The sequence below is a fragment of the Oryctolagus cuniculus genome, chromosome 15 (genome assembly GCF_964237555.1).
Source record: "Oryctolagus cuniculus chromosome 15, mOryCun1.1, whole genome shotgun sequence".
Taxonomy (NCBI): domain Eukaryota; kingdom Metazoa; phylum Chordata; class Mammalia; order Lagomorpha; family Leporidae; genus Oryctolagus; species Oryctolagus cuniculus.
The window spans coordinates 62,885,139-62,905,294 of NC_091446.1; the positions used below are offsets into that span (position 1 = coordinate 62,885,139).

Here is a 20,156-nt window from a genome sequence, read left to right on the forward strand (position 1 = left end):
CGCAGCTCCGGGGGGGGGGGGCTGTTTCATCCCCCCTCCCAACCTGGTGGCCCATTGCCAGCTGTTTTTAAGTGCTCTGTGCCTTGGTTTCCTCGTCTGTTACCAGGGGTGGTAGCCCCTGCCTCATTAGGGGTCTTGTGAACTGAAAAAGATATGCATGCAGAACCCGGTGCACAGTGCCTGGCACAAGAGCTCGGTGCAGCTGGCGGCCGTGGGGACCCCCTCCAGCTCTGGGCGAGGTGGGCTGCAGTTGGGACTCAATCAGAAAACAGCCCAAGCAGGAAGACAGGAACCCAAATGTGCACTTGCTGTGGCCGGGCAGCCTGTAAGTGGGCTCCATGGTGCAGCCTGACCACACTGTACCCACAGGAATCCGAACCGCTGGGAGCTGGCAGCGCTGTTGCTGGCACCTGCGTCCTTTTCCTCCTCAGTGGGTGGTCTTCCTGGGTGCCGATGGCAAGGACCCCAGGCCCAGAGTCCATGGGAGGGGAGCGAGTGCACAGCCCAGGCCTGCCCATCTCCCCGGCAACGGGCGCCTGGGCAGGCCGGGTGAAGCATCGGGACTCGTGGGTCATCTCACCCAGTCCCCTGCCTGCACTCGGGGATCGGCCTTTGGAGGGGTGGGTTCTTCACCCCGGAAGATGACAGCTCCTCCTAAGTCCTGGCTTTTTTTCCTTCCTGTCTCCCAGGACCCCAGCCCAGGGCTGGCCCAGGGCCTCCCCATCGTGTGTGCTGGCTGACCCTTTCTGATTACTACAGAGGGAGGAAGCAAAGCTCAGGCCCTCCGACAGAGACACCTGAGTGTGCTTGAATAAGTCCATGCAAAGTGGAATTAAAAGATAAATTCATTTCGGTGCAAAACGATCGAAATCCAGATTCATCTGGGGCTTGACCAAGTCATGGAAAATGTGTGGACTAGGGAGGAACTCTGCATGGATTCCAGAAACCGTCTGGGGCCAGCCCCAGAGACAGAGTGCGGGACCCAGCTCTGATCCTCAAGGCCAGGCTGGGTCCCAGGGTGTGAGGACCAGGGAGCCGCCCAGCCGGGGCAGCTGAGTCAGGAGCTGGGAGCCGGCAGAGCCCATGGCCAGGAGATGAGGATGAGTATCTCACAGCAGGCGACAGGTGACAGCAGGTGACAGATGGCTTCTAAAGGCAGACAGGGCTCAGGCCGAGGTGTGAGCCTTGGGTTTTCCTGTCACTCAGGGCAGCCAGAGCAGAGGCAAGGCCCCGCGGAGCAAAGCCACTGAACATCACCCGCCTGTGTTCCCACACAGCCGCCAGTGGCTCACCAGGCTGCTCTTTGCCCAACCCGGCCCATGTGGGTCAAGATGCGGCCAGGGACCTAACAAGGGGACGAGATGTGGAAGGATCAGATTGGCAGCCTGAGGGGACCTGGAGTGCCAGCCTGGAGGGACTGGCAGGTGGCAAGATGGGCCTGCACTCCTCTGACTCCCACGGGCCCGAGAGGGAGCCCCCCCCCACAAGTCTGACCACCCCCCGACCCACAGCCCAGCGCCCCTCCCATCCCCTTCCCTGCTGCCTCCCAGGGCCTCCCCCAGCCTTGGACCAGGAGGAAGAACCTAGGCCCTTTGCTTGACTCTGCTGCGCCCTCTAGCGGCCGCTCTGCCTCTTGCAGAGTGCACTGCAGCACCTGTGGCCCCCGCCCCAGTGCCACATCCCCACCCTTCCTCAAGTCCTGAAGTGGGATCCTAAGCTCCGTTGGCCGGCCTCTGCATGGTCTGACCGTGGTGATCCTTCTCACCATGGTTTCCTCTCCTGCACCAGGCCCCGGGGCCCCGGGGCCCCGTGCTGCTTCCCCATCCGCCTCTCTCACCACTGCCCCGTCTCCCTCGCTGCCTTCCACATATGCCTGTTGGGCTGAGCACTGGGCACACTTGGACGCCTGCATCCACATTAAAGTTTCAGTTCCAGTTCCTGCTCCACTTTCAATTCCAGCGCTGCTGACGCACCTGGCAAAGCATCAGACGATGGCTCAGTGCTGGGGCCCCTGCCACCCATGTGGGAGACCAGAGGAGTGCCTGGCTCCATCTGGGGAGTGACCCAGCAGATGGAGGACCTCTCTGTGTGTCTTTCCCCCTCTCTCTTCCTTATTAATTAATAAATATTAAAAATAAATAGCCCTGTCCTCCCCGGTGGACCCACAAGTCTGCCAGGGAGCCCAGGCTGGCCCAGGTCCCTTGTCTTCAGTGCCCTGATGTCACGGGCACTCCTGTGCCCACGGCCCGTCCAGCTCCACCTTCTCCCCCTGGTCCTCGCTGCAGGCCACACACACATTCTGCTGCTACGTGAAACTATCATGGAGGAATTTACCTAGAGCTTCCCAGAGTGCGTGGGTTTTTTCCAGCACCTCCTCTTTTTGAAGTCTTTTACTTTGGACACCACGTGGTGTTTATCAGGTCATTGGATCTGGCGTACCTGTTGCCTCCGTCATCTCTCTGTGGTGAGAACATTCGGAATCTCTGATTCTCGCTGGCTTCAGAGGCATGGTGCTCACGCCTCCTGTGTGACTGTGACGTCCCAGGCCCCGTCCCCAGCCTGCTCGAGGCTTCTGTGAGATCTGTCTCCCAGTGAGACCCCGTGCTGTCTGTCTCGCCGTGCCTGGCTTATTTCCCTTCGGGGTCATCAGTGCCAGGACTCCCTCTCTTTATGGCTGAATGGATTCTGGGTGTTGTGCATTTGGACCATGTGTTCTGATCTGCTTGTGAGCTGATGGACGCCTAGGCTGAGTCCACACCTGGACAGGTGTGCCTAGCGCTGCCGTGAACCTGGGAGCGCAGCTGTCTCTCCAACTGCTGATTTCACTTCCTCGGAGATGCGGGGCATCTTCAAGAAGTTCGTGGAAAGTGCATGCTGTAAAAATACTGTGTGTGGATTCCAGATGGTTTTTCTTGCCCCAAAATGAATTCCCTTTTTGTGGTTCCGTTGTCCATGGAGTGTCCGGCGGTGGGCTTGGCGGGTCATGTGGTAGCACTTGTTTTCATTTTCCAAGTGCCTGCAGGCCAATTCCACAGGGACCTCACTGCTTGGCGCTCCCACTGTCAGCGCCCTGGGGTGCCCTCCCCTCCATGACTCCCCCACAACGTGCTCCCTGTTGCTTGCCGGAGCAGCTGCTCTAACAGGTGTGACATGGCTTTGATGCATCCCCATGGGCCATTTGTGTGCCCCATGAAGTGTCCCTTGTGTCTTTTGCCCATTAGGACCCCTAGAGCGCTTCACGGCCACCTCCCTTTGTGACGGACGAGGATCTCACCTTTGTCTTGCTACGTTTCCACATCCCGTAGCACAGGGCACAGTGTGCAGGGGGCGATGCCCGCGGGGAGAAACAAGACATCAGCCTAGGTCCCAGCTGGTCCCTTCCCGGGCAGGTGACCTTGGCACTTCTTTATCATCGCTGCACCTGCCTCCTCACGCAGAAAGGAGGTGATTGCGAAGAATAAATCATCTCACTGTGCAAACAGCTGGAGGCGGAATCCGCCCCGTGGCGAGCGACCTGCAGGCAGTAGCCACTGCTTTTTAATAGATAGGAAGATGAAGACCATGAAGTACCTTCCCTCCCCACCCCCAGCAGCCCGTCCTGCTCGCAGGGCTGCCCCATTCACACCCTCTCCACCTTTCTCTGCAAATCTCAAGAGGTCCTGATTCTCCGAGGGAGCTGATCCCAGGACAGCCCGCTGGGCCAGGGGCGACCTGCTTCCACTCACCAGCTCCCAGAGCCCCAGGGTGCCAATGCTGCCCCTCCCCCTCCACCCCAAGAGTCTCTCGCCTGCCAGGTGCCCCCCCCCCCACACACACACACAGGAAAGCACCTGTCGCAGCAGCTGCCCTGCTGCACAGTGATGGGGTCTGAACAGGTGAACAGCGTCCCTGGCCACCTCCCCAGACCCCCGGACCCTCCTGGGACCTGGGTAAAGAATTCGTGGGTGTATCAGTTTCTAGGAAAGCAGGCAAGCGTGTGTGTGTGTAGGTAGGTGTGTGTGTGTGTGTGTGTGTGTAGCTAAACCCACAGTACTGTTGGGGAGGGGAAGAGGGAGCTGATTCGAGTGGGGTCAGAGGTGAAGTGCACAGAGGTCAGAGCCTCAGTGTGATGCCACACGGGCCTGCAGGCTGTGTTCTTGGCCTGGCAACCAGTTTGTACTCAGCAGCCCTGTTTGGGAGGCCCTGCTGGGCAGAGAGAGCTGTGGGCACATGGTAGGGGAAGTGACGGGACCATGGTGGTGTCCTCTTGGTGCACACAGGCAGCCAATGTGGGCCCAGCACTGGATAAGCTCATTTAACCATCACAACGTTCTAGTATTACCCCCATTTTACAGACTGGGAAACTGAGGTCCAGATAGGGTTATTTAACCAAAGCCACACAGCCAGAAAGTAATAGGGCTACGATTTGAACTCATGCTGTCTGCCTCCAGAGGGCATAGTCCTTTTTTAAAAAGGTTTATTTATTTATTTGAAAGTCAGAGTTGTGGGGGGAGAAGGAAGGGAGAGAGAGATCTTTCATCCACTAGTTCACTCCCCCAAATAGCCACAACAGTCAGGGCTAGGCCAGGCTGAAGCCAGGAGCCAAGAGCTCCATCAGGGTCTCCCACATGGGCGCAGGAACCCAAGGACTTGGGCCTTCCTCTGCTACTTTCCCAGGTGCATTAGTAGAGAGCTGGGTCAGAAGTGGAACAGCCGGGACTCGAACCAGCATCCATATGGGATGCAGGCGCTGCAGATGGTGGCTTTACTGCTATGCCACAGTGGTGGGCCCCAGAGGGAACAGTCTTAATCACCTCTCTTGGGGCCAGGCACAGTGGGTTAAAGCCCTGGCCTGAAGCTCCAGCATCTCATAAGGGTGCCAGTTCTAATCCCAGCTGCTCCACTTCTGATCCAGCTCTCTGCTGTGGCCTGAGAAAGCAGTAGAAGATGGCCCAAGTCCTTGGGCCCCTGCACCCATGTGGGAGACCCCGAAGAAGCTCCTGGCTCCTGGCTTTGGATCAACACAGCTCCAGCCGTTGAGGCCATCTGGGGAGTGAACCAGTGAATGGAAGACCTCTCTCTGTGTCTACCTCTCTCTGCAACTCTGTCTTTCAAATAAATAAAATAAATCTTAAAAAAAAGTCGCCTCTCTGTACTGTTCTGTTCTGTTGCTTTTCTTCAGGGGCCTCAGCTGGGTGAGTGCTCAGGCCCCCCGCGGAGTGATTATATCACGAATGCTGGTCTTCACTGCCCGCTTTTCTCTGCTGATGCCCAGCACGTGGCACATAGTAGGTGCTCAGTGAACTTCAAAGGGATAAGCACGAAGGTCGATCAATGTTTAACTGACATAGACCCGCGTCCCTGCCCGGGGCATCCGGTTCCTCTCCTGCCCCTACCTGAGCCCAGCAGGCGCCCAGCCAGTGTGGTGTTGTCATGGTGACAGCGGGAGCACTGGGGTCGGAGCTCCCTCCCGAGGCCTGCCTGGCTGTTGGTCCTGGCAGTGGGCCGGCAGGGGAGCCAGCTGATGTGTGTGTGTTGTGGGACAGTCCCTGGGTTTGTCTGAGTGTGCACCTGTCAGGGGTATTTGCCTGCAGACTTGTGGGAGAAGCTTCCACGGCGGGGGAAGGGCTGACTTATGTGCTGGGGTAGCTTCTGGGTTGGGATGGGCCATGTGACCATGCATGGGACACGGGTGCTGAGTGGGGACTCAATTGAGCATATCACAGCTGGTAACCCTGCTCTCCAAACCCCAAAAGACAGCATGCCATTCACCAGGGGGCTGCTTTGTCAGAGATTTATAGGAGAAAGCTCTCAAAGATAAAGATTGTATCACATTTAGTTAAACACCTGTAGGTGCTTTTACTGGAAAAGATGCATTTCCCCGAGGACCTCGATGGCGGGATGCAGGCCGTGGGGCTGGGAGCCGGTCTGTGCCTGTGCGCGCAGTGGGCACTGAGGCCGGGACCCAGCCTCCGAGCAGCCCCTCCGCCCAGCCCTCACTCCACCCACCCTGGGCCATGAGGCCCTGCTGGAGGTGGAGGATATGACCCTGGCACACAGAGGAAGCACAACACGGGTTTGCTGAGTGAATGAACGAAGGAGCCATTGGGTGGGTGAGTGACCGGGGAAAGCACACGGCCTCGTTTCCTCCCAGCAGCAGGCCCCCTAGTGGACGAAGCACCCTCGCGGTAGTGCCTTCACAAGCCCCCCTGCCCTCTGTCCTTCCTGCCCCGTAGCAGGGGGCCCCAGCTCAAAGCCTGGGGGCCCCACTCCGTCCCCCTGCAGTCCTGCCTCTGCCCCCGCCCCGCTCAGACAGCAGCACTCCCTGAGCACTCTTGAGCCAGGAGCCCTTGCCGGTCAGTGCGTCCTGACTTCCCTCGCCGCCCTGTGCGGCCGACGTCACTATAATCACCCCTGTTCTACAAGGGAAGAAACCAAGGCGCAGAGGGGTTAGGCAAGCGACCCCAGGCCACACAGCCAGGAAGTGGTGTGGGGAATGGGCACCACCTCCTCCGGGAAGGTGGCTCAAAAGCCTTCCATCTGGGAGCAGCCTCTCCCTGCTGACTCTTGCCGGCTGCGGGTGCTTCTGCATTGGAATTCCTGGCAGACGGACATGTGTGTGCCCCAACGCGCCAAGCTCACGGCTTGGTCCATTGGCCAGCTTGCTCGGGGACTGCTGAGCACTGAGCGTGTGCGTGGATGGGAGGGAAGGGGCCGGGGTGTGTGCTTAAGGGAGAGTGGGAAATCAGATTAACACACAGAAAGCGACTGGAGAACAGTCAGTTACTATAGACACTGGTTACTGCCTATGGAGCTGGAAGGGACAGAAGGAGAGATCAAGATGGCCTTCCTGGAGGAGGAGGGGCTGGCTCTGGGCTGGGAGGATGGGAGGATGGGAGAGGAGGCAGGAATGAGCGTGGTGACCTGGGCAGCCTTGGGAAGAGGAGGCGAGGGCGCTGGGTGCGGGGGAGGGGACACAGCGGCCACATTTGAGGGCATCATTGCTTGTGAACCATTTCTGCCAGCACTTTATTTTTTCAAAGACTTATTTTTATTTATTTGAAAGTCAGAGTTACAGAGAGAGGTAGAGCCAGAGAGAGAGAGAAAGAGAGAGGTCTTCCATTCACTGATTCACTCCTCAAATGGCTGCAATGGCCAGAGCTGAGCTGGTCCAAAGCCAGGAGCCAGGAGTTTCTTCCGGGTCTCCCATGCAGGCACAGGGACCCAAGCACTTGGGCCATCTTCTACTGCTTTCCCAGGCCATAGCAGAGAGCTGGATGGGAAGCGGAGCAGCCGGGACTAGAACTGGTGCCCATATGGGATGCCGGTGTTGCAGGCCATGCTTTAACTGTTGCGCCACAGTGCCAGCTCCTCTGCCAGCACTTTAAACACAGGCTTTAAAGTCGCATAAGTACCTTGCATACTCATCTTCTAAATGGAAAAATGTTTTTAATAAACTTACCGTGATGGAACTCTCTGTCACTACCATAGACAAACAAGACAGTGTGGCCACGGAAATTAAGACAAGGGCAGCAAAACATGCACACTGCTCGCTCACTGGCCACCACGGCTGGTGGGTGGCTCTGAACCAGTGGCCTCCTCTCTGTTGAAAAAGAAGCCGATGAGTACTGCAGGTGTCACCTCCACTTGCCATGCCGCCTCCCATAGCACAGTGCTGGCTCAAGTCCCGGCTGCTCCGCTTCAGATCCAACCTCCTGCTGGTGCACCTGGCAGGTAGCCGTGAACGGCCGAAGGGACATGGGCCCCACCACTCACCTGGAGCTCCGGGCTCCTGGCTTTGGCCTGGGCCAGCCTTGCCTATTGCAACCATTTGGGGAATGAACGAGCAGATGGAAGATATCCAGAGGGATGTGCAGGCCCCAGCTCCATGCGCGCCTCCCCTGGGGATAACATATCCGAAACGCTTCTCTCTGGCAGGAAACACCAACAGCATCTTTGCCCTGGACTATATCAGCGGAGCACTGACCCTGAATGGCCTGCTGGACCGGGAGAACCCGCTGTACAGCCACGGCTTCATCCTGACCGTGAAGGTGAGACCCGATGCTGGCTCCGGTGGTGCCTGGGGGCTCTGGCCCGGGGCGGGGGGCTCCCACAGCACGTGATGGCTGCCCTTCAACTTGCCCTGACTCCAGGGCTCAAAGCCAGGACCGTGAGGCGCACACAGCAGGCGCTTACCCTGCTGTCCCCCCATTGCCCACTCGTTGTACGCCCTCTGCTCCAGCCACCTGGAGCCGTCCTTGAGTTGACCCCGGTTCTGGGGTTTCGTCCAGTTTCTCAGTCCCATCACTTCCCCAGGTTTGGAGACCACAACCCAGCAGACGGGGAGGGTGGAGGCTGCTGGCGACCCCACCCCGGAAGGTGTGGGGGGGGAGGCCCCGCCCTCTGCCACCACCTGCCACTCCTGGCTGATTTTAATTAAAATCAATGACTTGCTGAGCCATTCCCTGGGAAACCCATTTAGGGGTATAGATCCTGCCTGGACCACAGGGGGCCCCCAGCCCCAGCCATCGATTTGGAGGAGGGGTGGCTTGGAGACTGAGGCAGGAGGCCTGGAGGGGGCTCCTCCATTGGCCTGTGCAGGATGGGGCAGCCCGGCCTAGCCCTTCCCTGAATTCCCTGCACCTGCCAGGGCTGGCGGCAGGGCTGGCTCTGTGCGCCCTCTCGCTCCTTCTCGCCTGCTGTCCAGCTGTCAGTCAGCCATGCTGGCGCCGTCCTCTGTACCCAGCACCAGGGCCCTGGGCCCCTCTCGACCGTCCCCCACCCCTACAACTGGGGCGAGGGGTCAGCTCTGAAGGCGGATGGCACTGGCAGCTCAGCGTCCAGCCCTGAGCCCCGTCTTCCTGCCTTTACAGAGAATGGGAGAGAGCTCTGGGGAACCGCCTTCACTGTGAACCTGATCTGGCTGTTTGTCTTTGTACATGTTACCTTAAAAAAATTTACTGGGGCTGGCGCCCCAGTGTAGCAGGTTAAGCCACCATCTGCATTGCTGGCATCCCATATAGGTGCCAGTTTGAGTCCTGGCTGCTGCACTTCCAATCCAGCTCCCAGCTAGTGGCTTGGGAAAGCAGTGAAATATGGCCCAAGTCCTTGGGCCCCTGCACCCACGTGGGAGACCTAGAAGAAGTTCCTGGATCCTGACTTCGGATCAGCGCAGCTCCAGCCATTGCGGACATTTGGGGAGCGAAGCAGCAGATGGAAGACCTCTCTCTCCCTCCCCCCCTCCCCCTTCCCCTCTCTCTCCCTCTCCCCTTATCTCTCTGTAACTCTACCTTTCAAATAAATAAATCTTTAAAAACAAAATATGTTTTATTTGAAAGGCAGAGTTACAGAGAGGGAGGGAGAGGCAGAGAGAGAGAGAGAGAGAGAGAGGTCTTCCATTCCCTGGTTCACTCGCCAAATGGCCACAATAGCCAGGGCTGGGCCAGGCCAAAGCCAGGAGCCAGGAGCTTCTTCCAGGTCTCCCATGTAGGTGCAGGGGCCCAAGCACTTGGCCCATCTTCTGCTGCTTTCCCAGGTGCATTAACAGGGAGCTGGATCAGAAGTGGAGCAGCCGGACTTGAACCAGCGTGCGTGTGGGATGCCGGGGTCTCAGGCAGTGGCTTTACCTGCTGTGCCACAGCACTGGCCCCTGTATGTGTTAGTTAACCCCTCAGTCTCCTTGTCAGCAAGATGGGATAACAGTGATGGACACTTCCTGCTGCGGTGTGGTGAGGCCGGGAGGGGAGCATGGACGCTGAAGCACAGTGCAAGCACTGAGAAGGGCCTGGGTGGGCAGCAGTCACGCTCAGGCTCACTGTCCCCCATCTGCAGGGCACAGAGCTGAATGACGACCGCACCCCGTCTGATGCCACCGTCACCACGACCTTCAACATCCTGGTCATCGACATCAATGACAACGCGCCCGAGTTCAACAGCTCTGAGTACAGCGTGGCCATCACCGAGCTGGCGCAGGTCGGCTTCGCACTCCCCCTCTTCATCCAGGTGGTGGACAAGGACGAGGTGAGTGCCCGGAGCACACGGCCCGTGCAGGCCCACTGCCCTGCCTGTGCTGGACAACCCTGGAGAGGATACTGGGTGTCTCTGGGCTTCCAGCCCCTCGGCTGTACATGGAGACAAGCGCTGGGGCCCCCTGCCCTGCCGTGTCCTCAGGATCAGGCAGTAGCTGCCCGCCAGTCAGCCTCCCCTTGGGCCCCTGTGCACGCTGTTTGAGCCGTGCCTCTGGGTGCAGTTGCTGCGCATGGAAGTTACGTACCCGAGCGTCGAGCTCAGCTAGTCTGCACATTAGACATCCGGGCAAAACAGCAGCTTGCAAAGGTGCAGAGGAGCCGTTGGTCTGTTTTCCCACGCCCTGGGGGTCGTCGCGGCGTCTCTCTGGGACACATGCGGCTCCTCTTCGGAGGACGACCTCGGCAGCAGATCCCGGGTCCTGCTTTGTGTGCAGCGATGGCCCCAGTGCTTGTGTGCGAGGCTGTGAGGGGGCAGCTGAGAAAGGGGCCTTGGGCCAGAGGGGAGGGGACCTGGGGCTTGGGGTTCGTGGGAAGGCTGGCCAGCCAGTGGCCCGCAGCCAGGCGCAGGCCAGGGTTCTGGCAGCAGGCCAGTGTGCGTGCTAATCGTGCGTGGTTTGTGTACTGGGCTGCTGGGCTGGGCTTCCGATCTGAGAGGGCCTCAAATGCCAAGCGAAGGAATGTGGACTTGCTGCCGATGCAAGCCCGGAAGGAGGTGGCCTCTATAGCAGCAGCACGAGCTGTGCCATCAGACAGGCCGTGCGTTCGTGCTGCTCTGTGACGTGAATCAATGACCCTTTAATGTAAACATGCTTGTAACATGTATTCATTTACTAGAAAGGTAGAGCAATGGAGAGAGAAACGAAACAGAGAGAGGGAGAGAAGCAGAGAGACATCTTCCATTCACTGCTTCACTCCCCCAAATGCCTGCCACCGCCAGCGCTGGGCCAGGCCCAAGTCAACAGCCAGGACCTCCATCTGGGTCTCCCGTGTGGGTGGCAGAAACCCAGGGACTGAGTCAGGACCTGCTGCTTCCCCGGCGCATGAGCAGGAAGCTGGAGTGGAGCAGAGCACCCAGGGCCCAGACTGGCACTCTACCTGGGGTGCGGGCATCCCACAGGGAGGCTTCACCTGCTGTGCCACAGGCTGGCCCCTGATGACCCTTTCTGAGCCTCCTCTTCTTTAAAGATTTTATTTGTTTGAAAGGCAGAGTTACAAAAAGAGAGAGAGAAACAGAGAGATCATCCCCAAATGGCCACAATGGCCTGAGCTGGGCCATTCCAAAGCCAGGAGCCAGGAGCTTCTTCAGGGTCTCCCACGTGGGTGCAGGGGCCCAAGGACTTGAGTCATCTTCTACTGCTTTCCCAGGTGCATTAGTAGGGAGCTGGATCAGAAGTGGAGCAGCCAGGACTCAAACTGGCACTGACATGGGATGCTGGCACTGTGGGCAGCAGCTTAACCCACTGCGCCACAGTGCTGGCCCCATTGAGCCACCTTTTACTCATCTATTTAAAAGGAGAGGGGGCAGGTGTTGGGCACAGAGGGTTAAGCCACAGCCTGGGACACCTGAATCTCATATCAAAGTGTCTGGGTTCAAGTGCCCCCTCCTGCTAATGTCCCTGTGGGCAGCAAATGATGGCCCAAGTACGTGGGTTCTTTCTATCCATGTGGGAGACCCATATGGGCTTCCAGGTTTTGGCCTGGCCCTGGCCCAGCCCGACTGCGGTGCTTATTTGGGGGAGTAAACCAGTGGATAGAAGCGCGCTCTCTCTCTCTCTCTCTCTCTGCCTTCCAAATACATTAATTAATTAAAACTTTCTAAAAAGCACATGTGTCAGTCCGTCTATGTTGCAGCCCCAAGTTAACTCCAAAATGTAAGTTGGGTTCCCACGGGACTGTGCCCAGTGCAGGTCCAGAGGGGAGCCCCCTCCAGGTTGTCACTCAGATGCGCAGTCAGCCTACTTCTGGCCACTGACTGGAGGAGGGGTGGGGTATAGCTGTCTGTACCTCAGATCAGCAGTGGCCCTGGGGACTTCTGCCAACTCAGTGGCCATGGCCAGCGCTAGGCAAAGGCCCCCACCACACTGCCCCGAGGCCAGGGAGGAGTGGAAGCAGCTCAGTCTGTCTCCACCCCAAAGATGTGAGCCATGGGATCCTGCCGTCGCCATAACTGTGAGATTACAATCGGTGGGGGGAGGGTGGAGATGGCATGGCACACCACTTGCAGCTGCCACCACGGGCAGGGCTCAACTCCCTGACCAGGGCTGGGTTTCTGAGCTCCACCGGGAGTGAGGTGGGCGTCCCCAGGCCTGCTCACCATGGCTGTCAGGGAACGCCAGGGCCACCGCTGAGGGTTCGTCCTCCGGAGTTCCCTGTGCTGCCTGGCTGGGAGCGTGGATGGGAGTGTGTGCAGGAATGCTGAGGGGTGTCTGGCGCGGCTGCTGGTGACCACGCCCCACCAGGCCCAACCCACTGCCGCCCAGGTGCCCACCATGACCAGGGACCACTCCCTGCCTGCCCTAGCTGCTTTCTCCACAGTGTGGGCTGATGGAGGCAGGCCTCCTGTCCCCCTTGTCCTTCCTCCAGGGCACGGTGGCACACAGAGAGAGTACTAACTAGGAGGACAACAGCCCAAGGGCCGAGACCACCCCATGCAGAGGCCCTAAACAGTCCGCCTGTGGCTCTGGGCTGGCCCCCAGTAAGAGAGACAGCCAAGTCACTCTCTGCACTGGCCTGGCTGCGCCACCTCCCACCTCCTCCCAGCTCCAGGACCCCGGAGAAATCCCGAACCGGCCGGGAACTGGCTCCCAGGGCCCAGCCCCGATGTCGGATGTCGAGGAGGCCCTGGGTACCCACGTGGGCTCTCAGCCGTGGGGCCCGCATACAGCAGGGGCCACAGCACATGCCCAGAATCTGGGAAGAGCCAGGGAGCCTCAGAAGGGAAGCAAGCAACCGTTGTAAAAGGGATGTGGTTTTTTTTCCCAATGGTCAGCTCTTGAAGTTCTCTTTCCGGGAGAACATGCGTGTAGGCAGCCGTGTCTGGGACAGAGGGGACGGGATTTGCTCGGGGCAGCAGAAAAATGTGTTCATGGAGCAGATTTGAAGGCAGGCAGGCCGGCAGGCAGGGGCGCGAGCAGTCAGACCCCTGCGTCACAGGCTCTGCAGAGCACGTGGTACACAACCCCCCCCCCCCCCCCGCCGTTGTCAGCGTGATCTTGTCACTGTCCGTCTGGCAGTTACCCTGAAGGGGTCACATGTGTACCACTCGTGGGCCCTCCCCAGTGAACACGCATTTCCCAGGCGTGTTCCCAGGGGTCCACTTGAGTTTGTGTAGGAAGAATGACCTCACCAACCCTGCGGGGCAGTAGGGGGGCCTGGTGGGAAACAGGAAGGGGAGGAGGAAGCAGCTGGACCCCACAGTGGGAACGTGGTGGCAGCTGCTACTGGCGAGCATGCTAATTCACACTAACAGGGTGATGGCTGCCATGCACAACTCTGCTGAGTCTCCCGCTGAATCTTGGGCTCTGCCAGACACTCTGGCAGCAAAGGTGCTTGGGCGTCCCTTCCTGCCTCCCCAGGACTCCGTCATGTGGTCAGTGTCACTGGGTCATTTCGTAAGGAGAGGGCTGGTGTGGGCTGGAGCCGGGAGCAGCCCCTTCATGCCCAGAGATGCGAATGGAGGGTGGGGTGCACATCGCAGAATCTGAAGGGAGGAGCCCAGAAGTCGGCTTGGGGGTAGGGCACGCATTTCTTGACTTTGGCCTTGAAGCTGCACCCCTTCTTCCCGTGCACTGGCCGCTGGGCCTCTTCTCCATGGGAAGTAAGCAGCAGGTTCACCCACTCAGGTCCTGCCCTGCCTTCCTGCGCCTTGCCCCGCACCTGTTCCTGGTGCTCTCTGCCTTTGACCCGCTCCCCCTCCTCCAGCCCCCAGCACCTCCGTGGGCTGGGGAGCCTGCTCAGCTGCACATCTTCTGTCTCCCATCTGCACGGGGCGGCCTGGAAGTTTCTGCTCTCTTACCCTCAAGAACCCTGTGCCGGTGAGTGCCAGAGGACTGTCCATGTTTCACACCCCGCCAAGCCCAGATCTACCCAGGGAGGGAGAGCCCGCGCACCTGGGGCTACTGCACAAGACCCAGAGAAAACGTCCTCACCGCACCGGGTGACCCGGCTGGCTGAGACCGGCCCGGTCCTCTCATCTGCATCCACCTGTCACTAGACCTGCCGTGCCTGTGCGCTGCACCGCTCTGCTCAGAGGCTGGGAGCATTTGGGCCACTTTATTTCTGCCTCGCTTCTGCCCACAGCCTCTCAGAATGTATTTACTGCTCTCCTCGAGAACGCTTTCTGCGGGCGGGAGACCGGGGGAGCGGGGAGTGGGCGCCAGCACCCTCTGCATCTAGCCGCTCTGTGAATCAGAATAGCTTCTGAATGGCCTCACTCGTTTGCAAGGGCCCTGACCTTCCTGAGGGACTGCATTGGCATGGATGCTTGTAGGAGAATTACTCAGGCTCCCTGAACAAGCGTGGCCATGCACCTGCTGTGTGTCACAAGCATGTGGGTGCCTGCTGCCCGCCTGCCCTGTGCTGGGTCCTGGGCGATTGTGCTGATGCTGTGGCCCTGCCCTCGGAGAGCTTATATTTTTTTTTTAATGATTTATTCATTCATCTGAAAGTCAGAGCTATAGAGAGGGAGGGAGAGACAGAGATATCTTCCACCTGCTGGTTCACTCCCCAGATGGCTGCAACATCCAGGGCTGGGCCAAGCCAAAGCCAGGAGCTGGAAGCTTCTTCCAGGTCTCCCACAGGGGTGCAGGGGCCCAAGGACCTGGGCCATCTTCTACTGCTTTCCCAGGCCACAGCAGAGAGCTGGATCAGAAGTGGAGCAGCCCGGACTCGAACCAGGTTGCATATGGGACACCGGCACTGCAGGCAGTGGCTTTAGCGGCTGCACCACAGCACTGGCCCCAGAGCTTACATTTCCTTCCAAGGGAGAAGCGGAGGAATCAGCAGCAACATCACCACGGGTGGAACAGTCCAGAAACAGGGAGAGTGATGGGGTGGGGTAGGGGCTGCGTTTGGCTCAGCGGTCCCAGGGGCCTGCCATGGAGGCGGGTTAGGTTAGGTGGTGTGGAGGCAACCCCAAGAGCCATGGGGTGTGGGGAGTTCTGGCCGTGCCAGGACAGAGGTCCGTGCAAGGGAAATGGCCTGGCATTCATTCTCAAAGAGCAGAAAAGGCGCAGCGTGGCTGGTGTGGCCGGCCAGAGGGTGAGCAGGGGAGGCTTCCTCAGCCCCGGGGCGCCATTTCCCTGTTACAGGGAGTCCTGCCAGAGCCGGGGCTGACCGGTCTGAGTCGTGGCTCAAGGAGCCCGCTGACTGCTGTGTTGACAGTGAGGTGGACTGTGGGGGCCGGGGCGCAAGGTCTCTCATGTGGACAACTGCCCCCATTGCCCCCATCCCTCACCCACGGAAACCGCCCTCAGAACCCACCACGTGGGCGCCTCCCGCCTCGGGACGCAGGCTCTCAGGCCTAACCTCAGCTCAGGGATAGAAGTGTGGACCTCCGCCTGCCCACAGTGGATGAGGGAAAGCGCGGCTCAAGTCCCTGTCAGTCTCCCCGGCCCTGAGACCTTGGGCGGGGAGCGGGCCGCTGGGGGCCTCTGTGGCCCAGCTTCACTCCCTGGGGCTGCCCGCTCACCTCTGTGGCCCCACCACTCCCAGCCTGCCCAGCCTCTGTGTGTTTGGTTCCTGGAGGCAGTAAGGACAACAGAGGCAGCTGGAGCGGTTAAAAATAAAAACCCCAGCTTTGCCGGCAGACTGCCCGGGTCCAGACATGGCTCCCCACTCCTGAACTGCGAGACCCTCGGGGACTTCGTTATGCTCTGGGTCTGTTTCTCGCCTGTGAAGGAGGGTCAGTGGCTTCCTCCCTCCCTCTCCCCCCGCCCCCGCCCCCCCGGAGCTGTGGCCAGGGTTGAGTGGGCTGCTCTGTCTATCCAGGACAGCGGCTGGTGGGAGAGGAGCGTGCCCGGCCCTGGGAGACCCGGGGATGACTTTGTCCTGAGAGAGGAGGAAGGCTCAGAGAGGCTAAGGGGCTGGCCCAGGGCTCCACGGCCAGCAGGTCTCAGGCCGTGGCCCTGGGCGTCTCGTCTCGCCTGTGCCTCGGGGCTCCCCACTAGGGGGGACACGCCAGCCCTCTGTCCCTTCTCAGCCCTCCACACCCTGTTGATTTGCACTTCCCAACTCTGCTGAGGAAATGAGCTTAAGTGACCGCCTGGCACAGGTGGGCACGTGTGGGCGGGCAGCTGAAAACAGGAAGTGGCGACTCAGCACGGGGCCCTCTGTCCCTGTGGTATTAGGCATCCCCCTCAGGGCCCCTTGGGGCTACGGGGTTGGCTGAGAATTCAATGCAGGGTTTAGGGCTTGCTGGGCGACCCCCCAGTGGTGCGGTACCACCCTGCAGAGGCTCCTCCCACCTCCAGCCTGGCCGGCCTTGGGGAGGTGTGAGGGGTGGGGGGTCGGAGCGCGCACCGCAGAGGTGACCGGGGACACATCTGGCGGGAGTCATTCCTGTTCCAGGCAGGAGATGACACGATTCATTTGTTTGAGGGGCACAGGAAAAAAGAACAGAATTACCCACCTCCCCAAGGAGAAGACATCGCCAAATAAATACAGAAAAGAAAGCAAACGCAGGGCGAATCGGCTCCGTCCAGAGCGCCGGGTTCATTTGTGCGTGGGGGGCAGGGAGGGGGCCGAGGGGAGACTTCCCGTTCTCCTGCTCGTCTCCGCCTTTATTTTTATCCACCGCCCTCATTTTCCATTCTGTGTGTGTCCTGGGCCTGTCAGGGAGCCACAGCCCGCAACCTGTGTTTATTGGAATTCGTTTTCACATTTGTTCCTGTTAGTCGGTTTGTCCGGGCTGCGGGCTCACCGGCCCCTCCCTGCTCGCTCGGCAGAGACTGTGTCCTGGGCTGCGGGTGTCCTGAGGTCTCTCCCAGGCTCCCTTCCAGGGGGTCCAGGCATCAGGACCCAGGATGGAGAGGCAGGGGCCGCCTGGCCTCCACTGAGGCTGACTGAAGGGGGCAGCAGGCCGGCAGGCATGAACCACCTCGCAGGCACCATGGCTGTGACTCTGATCTCTCGCGCCCTGAGCGGGTGCCGTGGCAGTCTCAAAGTTCCGTTCACACTCTCGCGAACTGGCCATTGCAAGCGCATCTCACCCTGACGCCAGTGCCGCTGTGGACCGCGCCCCAACACACCCTTGGGACTGTAGCGGCTTCTCGAAATACTCTGATGCTTGTGTCAAAACAGTAGCTGGCTTTGTGGCCCTGTTTCATCTTATGCAGTTAAAGGTGCTGTTCTGAGTAGGAGGGACCGTGGGCCGCACCATACCTGCGTACATACTGGGGCCCAGGCAGGTGACAAACCCTTCCTTCACCCCCCACCTCCCCAACCCCCACCCCGTCCCTGTGATCCACAACCAACGCCCGCCCTGCCCCATGGCTCCCTCCCCGGGCTTTTGTTTCCAGGCTGACACTTTTAAAATTCTTAACGTTGGCACCCCCACATGCACGTTCAGCTGAGCGTCCATTTTGCACTTCTGGCCCCTCCAGGCCGCCGTTCATCTGGGCGCCGTCAGTGCTTCCCCAGCACCCACACAGCAAGAGGCATCCTTGCCACCCAAAGGAAGGTCGGAAGGTCACAGCCGCCCTCCTCTATTCCTGTTCATCGCAGGGCAGCAGGTGTAGGGCGTGGCACGCTCCGGGGATGCAGGGATGTCCCAGTCTCCAGACCCTCCTTTCCTGTCCATGAATGAGGGCGACACCTGGGAGCTGGCTGGGCGCTGCCCGCCACTCACTGAACCCCCCCCCCCCGCCAGGGGACATAAAGGCTAGGGGTGGTACACCTCCCTCGCCCTGCGGTGAAGTGGAACAGGGAGGACGTGGGGGTGAGGACGCTGGCCCGGGGAGCAACCAAGGCAAAGCTGGTGGGAAGCGGAGTTCAGCAAGCCATGCGCCGTGCCCTGGCAGCAGTGACTATCAAGAGAGAGACAGACAGACAGAGCTCTCCCATTCACTGGCTCCTTCCCCAGATGCCGGCAGCTCTCAGTGACTCTGACCCTTGGCAGAGTTCCGTGTGCTCCAGAACCCAGGTTCTGCACAGCCAGAACTTGGGCTCCCGGCGCCTGCTGCGCATCTCTCAGCCTCTTTACCCCCACCCCAGCAGCTGGCAGGAGTCCACTGGAAAGGCCCCCACTGTCTCCCAGCTCCCACCCCAGGTCCAGGATTCCTCCCCCATGATCCAGGCTTTCTGGGAAACTGGCTGCTGACGGCCAAGCAGAGCTGGGGAGGGGTGGGTGGCAGCTTCTCCCATTAACTTCTCCCCGGTCGCCTCTGCGGAGCTGCTAGGCTGGCGCCGATGATTGCTGGGATTTTGCTGTCCCGGCTGCGCCCCGCAGTGTGACTGCTCCCAGCCAGCTAAGCTCCAGCTCCCCGGGGAGCAGAGGGTGTCCTCACTTCCTAATTTAGCCTCATCCCTAAATCTAATTAGCATGCTGTTTTTGCTGGGGCTTGGCCCTGGCGGGGCTGGGACTCCAGCCCTCTCGCCCCAGTCCCCGTGGCTCCTGCCAGCCCAGAGAGAGAAGTCCATCCTTCTGTTGGCCTGGGGGGGCTGCTCTCCTTTTGTCCACCTCCCTGGTGGTCTCCTTCCCCACCCCACCCTGCCCCATGTGCAGAGGGCCAGGGTGGTGGGAAGTCGTGGGAAACATTGTATCCTGGGACCCTTACTCCCGGTCAGAAGCAGAGCCAGCAAACCTTGACCTCCACCCCTCTGCCTCCCAGCCCCGACCCCTCCCAGCGCCACTTGCCTGGGCCATGCCCACCTTGGGGCCCTTTCCCTGGGGACACTGGCGAGCCCAGTTTCACTCCAGCATGGTCACATGCTCCCCTCACCCACCCCATCCCACAGGATGGTGCTGGGTGCAGGCTGTTGTTGATCCTGTCTCTAAGGCAGGGGTGGGCACAGCACCCCCTCACCAGGCCACAGGCTGTGAAATACTCGACAAGGAACAGGAGGCACAGAGCCCCACTGGGCAGACGTGGTGAGGGGGCCACGGAGGAGGGCACCCGTCTGCTCCAGAGCCTGCACCCACCTCTGCTTTCCCGGACTCGTGCTGATGCGCCCTGCAAAGGGAGAGTGATGCAGATAGGACAAGGTGGGGAGTGTGCTGTCACTCAGGGCACACCTTCCCCCTCCCCCTCCCCCTCCAGGCCTCAGTTTCTCCACCTGCTAAAAAGGACTTTCAAGTGAGAAGTTTCAGCATCAAGGTTATCACACATTTGCACCCAGGTGAGAGGTGCAGAGCTGGTGTCAGCAAGCAGGTGATAGCTCAGTGTGGAGCAGGCGGGGGGGGGGGGGGCAGGTGCCCGCAGGCCTGGGACAGGAAGAGACAGGTGGCCACCGAAGGGCTCCTGTGTCGGGTGGGAGGTGGGAGTCCGCTCATTGCATCATTTATTCAGTGGTGCGCATTGGTGCTATTCAAGTGACCACAGGAAGTCCCGCCCTCGGCAGCTTACACTCCGGGACCATACTTGCAAACACACACTATGTCAGGTGGTGAACAGAGTCGTGGAGACAAGCAAGCCGGGGTGGGGAGTGGTGGCCAGGGTCAGATGTGCTGGGCAGAGGAGTCCAGCCTGGTGAGAGGACATGGTGGGGGGGGACCTTGGGAGGGGAGGGCTGAGCAGAAGAGCACGCAGGTAGAGGACAGAGCAAGCGCAGGCTCTGAGACAGGGGCGCACCTGCACGGGGCAGCGAGGAGGCCGGAGAGGCCTAGGCCACAGTCAGGGTCTCTGCTTCCCGGACTCATGCCGCATCACACACACGGGGTGACTGGAGGTGCCAGGAGGTCACTGAGGAAGCCACCCGGACATCCAGTGCCTAGGAAAGTGAGACACAAAGCCTGGTGCCCTGTGCCAAGCGCTGATGGGCAGCCATTCAGGGAGTGCGGGGCTGATCCACCAGCAATGCAGGGGGAACCCAGGAAGCACAGCACTGCCAGAAAACAGCCGGGACAGAGGCCGCTGCGCCCACCAGGCCATGGATGGCTCGTGTCCAGAGGAGGCAGATCCATGGAAACCAGCAGCAGATTGGCGGTTGCCA

General features: G+C 60.0%; 1 protein-coding gene across 3 annotated transcripts in view; it reads left to right on the plus strand.

Annotated features, from left to right (window-relative positions):
• CDH23 (cadherin related 23) overlaps positions 1 to 20,156 on the plus strand; it is a 361,784-nt gene that overhangs the window by 191,365 nt on the left and 150,263 nt on the right. For all 3 annotated transcript variants that reach the window (XR_011382433.1, XM_070057798.1, XM_051823796.2), the window contains exons 10-11: positions 7,918 to 8,030; positions 9,811 to 9,999. Coding sequence is in view for 2 of the 3 variants with exons in the window: in XM_070057798.1 (XP_069913899.1) it covers positions 7,918 to 8,030; positions 9,811 to 9,999 (302 nt within the window). In the remaining variant the exon portion in view is untranslated. The remainder of the gene's footprint in view (positions 1 to 7,917; positions 8,031 to 9,810; positions 10,000 to 20,156) is intronic.